This window comes from Chrysochloris asiatica, unplaced genomic scaffold (genome assembly GCF_000296735.1).
Source record: "Chrysochloris asiatica unplaced genomic scaffold, ChrAsi1.0 scaffold00203, whole genome shotgun sequence".
Classification (NCBI taxonomy): domain Eukaryota; kingdom Metazoa; phylum Chordata; class Mammalia; order Afrosoricida; family Chrysochloridae; genus Chrysochloris; species Chrysochloris asiatica.
The window spans coordinates 1,685,642-1,693,561 of NW_006408721.1; the positions used below are offsets into that span (position 1 = coordinate 1,685,642).

Below are 7,920 nucleotides of genomic sequence, written 5' to 3' on the forward strand. Positions count from 1 at the left end.
AAAAGACCTAAAGGAAATCTGAGGTCTTTCTGGCTCATTCTTTGGTCCTTTGCCACAGTCTCTAAAATTTCCCTGGTGTTTCTGGTAGATTTCGTATGGCTATTTGTGTAGCATCAACCCCACACAATTTTGGGAGCTGTATTACAGTTATTAAAAAAAAAAAAAAGGAGAAGTTCCATGTTGCAATTTGCACTTCAGAATCTGGGTTCATTGTCTTGTATTTTGAATAAAAACTGGTATTTTCAGAATTTTTTTTTTCCCTTAGGACAATATCCTGAAAGTGCTTTTTTAAACTTGTCAAAGTCCCAACATATGGCTTTTTATTTCAAGTCCCCAGCACAGCTCAGATTTGGAAGGGAGAGTATAATGGTGTTACTATAGCTTAAAATGTCGATGAAAGTGACACTGTGCTAGCAAGTGTGGGGACCTGAAAAAAAAAAGTTATTGATTCCATCTGGAAGAAGATACCTCTTTAAGGAGGGATTTAGATAATCGGGCAACTCCATTTCTTCCCCATGATGAGGCACAGTAATGCTATAAAAGTTAAGAAGTAAAACAGGACACTGCTATCAGCAGGGAACATCATCTTCAAAAGGACTATGACAAAGGGCAGTTAATGTTCAGAAATCTTTCATAGGCTCAAAGTTGATCAAATATAGTCAGTTGCAGTAGAAATTTCTACACCTGAGGAACACACTGCACATAATAAAGAGGTACTATGATCCAGATGGCTAAAGACTCCAGATACTATTCTTTTACATGCAGAAGGCATTCGGAAAAGGCAAGGAAGTAGTGGCATTCCAAGATATAGGAGAGTCTAAAATGCTTCAGGATTCGTTTGCGTTTCTGTTCTGGCTGATAAGGTACCCAGAAAGAACATGGATGTTTGTGCACTGATGATTGTGATATGTTCTGTAAGATGGGGAAACAGAATGCGACGTTGGTTGTTGGTGCTCAAGATGGGCTGTGATGATTCCAGGGGAGCTGAGTGTGCCCACTGATGCTCCTCCTGGGGTAGCAGAACGTGGCAGATGCGGGCAGAGGTTGAAGGCCACTGGCTCATCCAAGCCCTTCTCAAAGTGGCCTTTCATTCAGCCTGTGGCAGGTCCAGTTTCTGCAGTCGTTCTTTTCTGGTGGCACCTGACTAAGTATTCCTCTCAAAGTTTGGAGTTCTTATAATACTGGCACAAAGGACATGCTGTAATCCTAGGAGCAATTCCATTTTCTTAGAAGGTATGAGATTAGGTTTCTCAGTTCCTTTTTGTTTCCCTGTAAAAGTGACCTAATGCACACAGGCCATTGTGCAAATTTTGTTTCCACAGTCCAGAATATCCCATAAAGTTCTCACATACACACACTAAATATGTGTATGGGCATGTGTGTATATATCTACATCTATGTAGATATAGATATATACACACACTTATGTACATTTACAAATATATATATTTATAATGTGGATAATTTTGCATTCCAGTCTCAAATAGGTCAAAAGAGAATCAGTGACCCACTTCATGTCAAATTCATTTCCTATTTCCCCACAATGGCTGTCATTGGGCCTTGCACACAGTTAATAAATATCTGTAGACTTCACCAACAATCCTTTAACACTGGTTGGTAGTTGTAATCATGACTGTCCATTCTTAGCTCCACTCTGCCCTTGGTAAGCAAGGGCGCTGGGTCCCTTCTTTCAGAGGGTGATTTTGCTGTGCCTGTTACTCCAGCAGCCCCGTTTAGCTGTCCTGGGTAATGTCAAGCTGGTCCGGCTACGCAGTTTCACTTGCTCTTCCACGGGGCTCTTCTTGCGTAAAATGAAGTCAAAGTTCACTTGGCTGTTCATGGCATAAAAGACATTTGCGGAGTCCGGGATCACTAGCTCTGGAAAAAAAAAAAAAAAAGGCAATCAGCCCAGCAGTGACAGTTGCAGGTGGAAATCTGGCCCAGACATAAGTTAGGATCATGGTCCTTTGTCCCTGGAATTTGAACTGAACTAGTCATTTGACTACTTCAAACCACACTCTCTAGACGGCCAGTGCAGAAAAGAAAAAAAAAAGTCCCAACAACTTTTCAATCCCAACAAAATGCTTATAAATAAGACTTTAAAAAATTCAAACCATGAACTAAATGTGCAAATACAGAATATACAGCTATGAGAAAATGTAGTAGGAAACAAAGGTCAAGAGATGTTAAATGACCATTCCAAGATCACGGCTAGTAAATAGAATTGAGACTTGAACCCACGTTTCCTTCTTCTGTAAGGTCAGTACACTGTACTGCTAACCACAAGGTTGGTGGTTCAAACCCACCAGATGTTCCTTGGAAACGCTATACAAGGGTCACTATGAGTCAGTACTGACTCGATGGCACTTACCAAACAATACAAACTATGAAAGTTTAAACAACATCTATATACTACGATGTGTATCTGCTAACGTTTAAACTGTTCTCTACTTCGATGATTCCCAACCAGATATCTGCAATTTCCAGGATAGTTATTTTTAGTTAACTTCTATATTTTTAAAAATGTGACAATATTTATTTAGCACTAGGGTGATAAAAACCAAACCCATTGCCATAGTTAATTCTGACTCGCAGTTACCCAGTATAGGATTTCTGAGACTATATAAATCCTTACAAGGGTCGACAGTCTCATACTTCTCCCAAGGAGCAGCTGGTGGGTTTGAAGTGCTGATCCTTTGGTTAGTACCCCAATGCCTAACCCACTTCTCTAGGGTCATGAGTACCTCAATACAGAAACAAAAAACAGTGAATGAAAAATATAAAATGTGCAATGGCTATGGGGGGAGGGAGGCAACCAGTAGAGAGGCCCAGATTAACTAAGCCTTCAGTTAACTTCCAAAGCAAGACTGGCTGCAACCAGGCACTTAGTGGCTCTTGTTAGAGGGAGGACAGCTTGACCCTTAACAGATGATGCTTCTGTCTACATTGTCCCAAGTCAGCAACGTTCTACCTCACAGCTGTATATGACTTAGTTTCTTGTTATCGTCACAATCGTCCCATGAAGAAACAAGTAGGGTACTACCTTCATTTCACAAATCAAGAACCAAGGTCTCAAGAAATCAAGTGGCTGGTCTGAGACCACACAGCTGGTGAGCAGCGAGGAGGCTACACCTCAGGACACCACTGGCCTAACTTCAGCTTGCATGGCATTGCTGTGTAACATGGTAAAAATTTTGGAGAGGATGTGTCAGACTAAGAACTTTAACAGGAATTACATTAAAAGGCATTTATAATTGAGAGGGTTTTTTCTCCACATCCTGGGACTCAGCTGAGTGAATCGGAAAACTTCGAAAGAAGTATTTGAAAAATGAGTTTCTCAAGAGGGTGTACGTTTTTCCTGTCTAGGAGAAGGTACTACAGGAAGTCGTTGTATTAGAATGTCCTACATACCCTTTAAGACCAGGCTTCAGACCAGTTCTGTCATGGACAACAGAGTGAAAAAGAAACACACCAGAAGTTTTACAACATGAGTGACTCATCACAGTAACCAGAACAGGAAAACTGATGAAGCCCGGGAACAAGAGACATGGCTGAGCCCTTTCAGAATCCTGATGTGTGAGACTGGATTGTGGGCAGAACTGTGGAGAAGCGCACACATTCAAAGTAGCACCATCGACTACCATCTTTGAGCAAGGCACTGCACCTTTGAAGCCCTGTCTTAATTTACCCTCACTTGAAACAATTGAATGCAACAAATTCTTCACTTGCTGCATAAGCAGTTTGCAAATCACTGAAAAGTCTGAACCTTTCTTGCAAAAAAGTCCTGGAGTGGCACTGTAGGTAAGCACTCAACCCTCAAGGTCAGCAGTTAAAACTCACCAGCCACTGCTCAGCAATCCTTTTTACAGGGTTGCTATGAGTTGTAACTGACTCAATGGCACTTAACATCTGTTCCAACTGAGCTACAAATTTTAAGGATACTGCTTGCAATACAGCTGATCTCCTCTAGGGGTGTGCCAGAGTATGCATTGCTCTTCTTTTCTCATGCCCCAACTTAAAAAAATTCTTGTTTTCCTAAATTTATAGTAGGGCTGTTTGTTTGTGGACATAGTCCTACATAAACATGCTTGCTATGGTCAGGGGTGTTTACCAAAAGAGGTCAGAAACATTAATTCTGTAAATAGTTCCCAATGGTATTGTATTCCTAGATCACCAGCTCATCCCATAAATAAGCATGAGCTTAATAAAGCACGACGTACAGAAACTTCAAATCCTGTTGTTAGAAGCTTTGCTGTTTAGAGATCAATCCTGATAAAGCATCTCATAAATGATTAGTTAAAACATTGAGAAATTACTATTGGAATTGCTCAAATTCTTGAACTAAGGAGCAGCGTAAGAATGCTGCTAGCAAGCAACCTGCCACGAGATGCCTATGTGCCCACCTTTGTCCTCTGAGATGACCTGCACCAGTTCGTAGTCCTCGGCCGGGTCCGAGTCCAGATTGTGCTTCAGCATTGCTCTCTGGATCACAGCTGGGGTTTTATCTTGGCTCGTCAACTGGAGAGACAATGAAAGGGTTTGTGAAGGGTTTTGGCTTTGTGTTTCCTGGAAAGTTCGCCTGAACCTCTTCTCACCAACTTATGCTGTGCAAGGCTTTCAGGGGAGACAAGGCCAGGGAATGATAATGGAACAAGTACCAGCACTCTCGGGTTCTAGTACCAGCTCTTCCCTCAGCAGCCAGAGGAAGGCGGGTGAGTCACCTCAGCTCTTGAGTCCAGGTGCCCTCCCCCATTACAGTGGATGACACTCCTGCCTTGCCCATCTCCCTGACACTGGTTGGAGTTCAGTGAGATCATTAGATTAGGGTATTGTGAAAACTAGGTAGAACTATTATCTCTGGGCTGAAATTAGAGTCACATGTTCACAGTTGCTGTCATTAGCACTTGTTCTGACCTCTAGGACATAAATGGCTACAGTCCTATTCACTAGCCATTTTAAAAAGCACAAATGGTCCCAAGGACCTAGCAGTCCCATCCCTACATCATAGCCACGGAAGATGAAAATATACATCTACAAAAGGACTTGCACACAGTTGTTCAAAACAGACATCCACACCAGTCAAAGATCATCAGAATCAACCTGAACCTTCATCAACAGGAAAACAGGAGATGGGAGAAAGAAATAAGGATAAGGATACATTCTAAACAGATACATTTAACAACGGATTTTGAGAATGGTAAGCCTTTGTCTATATGTACTTTGGACGTGTCATCAGGAGAGACCAATCCTTGGAGAAGGACATCATGTTTGGTAAAGTAGAAGGTCAGTGAGAAAGAAGACTCAAGATGGATTGAGGCAGTGTCAGCAACAATGAGCTCAAACACAGCAACAATTGTGAGGCTGGCGCAGGACTGGGCAGTGTTTCATTTTGTTGCACTAGGAGTTGGAACTGACTCAAAGCCACCTACAACAACTGATACATGGACCAATGTGGACAATTCCCAAAACATGTTCAGCAAAAGAAACCAGACTCAAAATATTACATACTACAGGAGCGTATTCATACAAGAGCAGGCAAATCTAATCGATGAGGGTAGGAAATGTATCTCAGGACTAAGGAGGGACTGATTGAGAAGGGGACAGGACACAGGGAACTTTCTGGGAGGATGGAAATGTTCTTTATGTGTGTGTGATGCTAACCAGATGTGCATAGTTATTAAAACCAAAAGAATCAGGTGCTTAGATGCTGTGTATTTAATTTTATCTCACTTAGTCTTATTAATCTAAAAAACAGCAATTTTAAAGAACAGGTAATGATTTTGCACATTCCTAATTTTGACTTTCTCCCTTTCATCTCTCTACCCACTATTCAACTGTGTGCAGGGTGTTCAGTGCATCAAGAAAAGAGGACTGACGTATGTACCATTCATTGGGTATTCTTAACATTTGAAAGAAAGCAAATGAAAACATTGATTATATTCCTTTCGTAAAAACAAAAGCTCTTCTCTCCAGGAGGTAAGAGCACTCCAAAGAGCAAACTCAGTAAATGGGTCTAGTGTTCTTTCCAGAAACTTAAGTCATTCTAAAGCCCAAGGATGTCCTTGCCTTGCGGTATCCCTCTGGCCTGGGACCACAGCTGGCATTTGTGATTCTATAAACAACATGCACTACAATGGGCTCCTTGTAAGCAGCAAAGACCTTGCTCATTTATCTATTACCAAAACATCTGGCATATCCATTTACAAGCAAAAAACAGGTAAACACAAAATTCTCAAGGAGAAAAAGATGTCTCTTGACCATCTAAAGGAAATAGTCCCACAGTTAGCTCAAACTGTACTTGTAGCATAAAGTTGAAAAAGAAAAGAAAAAAAAAAAATCACCACTTGGGGATGGGTGTGAGGCCAAATTGGGTTTAAATTGTCTGGTAAGGACAATGCCAGGCTATCCCTATTTTGTTTACCCTAAACTTCCACAAATGAGGATAGCTATTACTTTGTACCAAAAAAGCTACAGATCACAACGTATATTAAGGGCTCAGCCATACAGAATGAGGGCTCAGCCATACAGAATGAGTGCTGTCCAATAGAAATGGGAATCACAGATATAATTGTAGTGGTCTAATAGCATTTTTCAAGTTTTTTGAAAGTGAAGTTATTAATAACTTAACCAGTAGATCTGTGATGTAGTGAATTAGTTACTATGTCTCTTCTAGCTTTAGTCTCTGTAACTCCCACCAAACGACATTTTCCTATTGGTGCTGGGTAAGAGAGAAGGTGGGAGAAGGCGCTGACTGGATGTTAACAGAGTTCGCTGTGACTGTAAACATTTGAAACTCTAGCGTGGTTATAAAATGAGCTACTCAGAAGCAGGAAAGGAGGCTCTCACTACCATCAAAGAAGAAGAGCCAAGAGTTGAGGATGTCCCTTGGACCCTGACATACCTGTGCATAGCAGTTCCATGATGCAGGGACAGAGAGCAATGACACCAGACAAGTGGCAGCAGAGTCAAGAGTCAGAGCAGAAGACACAGCAGTGGGCTTCCCATCCCACAGAGCAAGTATAGCTGAGTGATGGTGGGCAGGAGGCTAGTTTGCACTTAATTGGGGGAGCTAGGTTTGCTTGACCCATGGAGCCAGTGCCCCGTAACTGTGACTATGGTGTCTGTGTTCTGGGTGACCTCTGTAATGAATTTATCTCACCCATCTAAGGAGTAGAGAGTGTTATGGGAGGGATGGAAAACAGTTCAGCATGTTATTAATAGTACTGATAATTCTTTATCCTTTTTTGTTTGTTCTTCTGTCTTAGGGGTATTGTCTATTTCTGATATTCTGTTAGGTTTTGAATTGTTTCCAATGCTGTATCTATCTATCTTATTTGATAGTTCCTGTAGCACTTTCCTGACTTCCTCTTTATTTTTCTCAACTCCATTGTAAAGTGTTTGTCTAGTTTCTGGACATATGGTCATCTGCTTTTGCTTCTTGGACATTGTTGAATCTTTATCTGTGGCCTTAATACTTAATTGAGTATGTGTTTTGGTATTTTTTATGCTTTCTGATAGCTTAATTCAGAGTAACTTTCACAAGTATAGTCTGTTTCCCTGCATTAATTGTTGTTGTTAGGTGCTATCGAGTCAGCACTTACTCATAGCAACCTTATGCACAGCAGAACGAAACAATGTCCAATCCTGGGCTAACCTCACTACTGTTGTCACACTTGAGTCCATCGATGTTGCCACTTGGCTAATCCGTCTTGTTGGGGGTCTTCTTTTTCTCTGACCTTCCACCTTAACAAACATGATGTCCTTCTCCAGCGACTGTTCCCTCCCGACAGTATGTCCAAAGTTTGGCCATCTTGGACTCTAAGGAGCACTCTGGCTGCACTTCTTCCAAAACAGATCTATTGGTTCTTTTGACAGCCCATGGCACTTTTAGTATTCTCCAACACCACAACTCAAAGGCAT

At 41.5% G+C, this 7,920-nt stretch overlaps 1 protein-coding gene across 4 annotated transcripts in view; it reads right to left on the reverse strand.

Moving 5' to 3' along the window:
• Nucleotides 1-1,382: 1,382 nt before the first annotated feature.
• RGL1 (ral guanine nucleotide dissociation stimulator-like 1) overlaps nucleotides 1,383-7,920 on the reverse strand; it is a 381,962-nt gene continuing 375,424 nt past the window's right edge. For 2 of the 4 annotated variants that reach the window (XM_006872530.1, XM_006872533.1), the window contains exons 17-18: nucleotides 4,404-4,518; nucleotides 1,691-1,878 (exon numbers count right to left, since the gene is read on the reverse strand). In XM_006872530.1, the coding sequence (XP_006872592.1) occupies nucleotides 1,691-1,878; nucleotides 4,404-4,518 (303 nt within the window). Of the gene's footprint in view, nucleotides 1,879-4,403; nucleotides 4,519-7,920 lie in introns of all 4 variants that reach the window. The other 2 variants (XM_006872532.1, XM_006872531.1) reach the window with 2 other exon arrangements.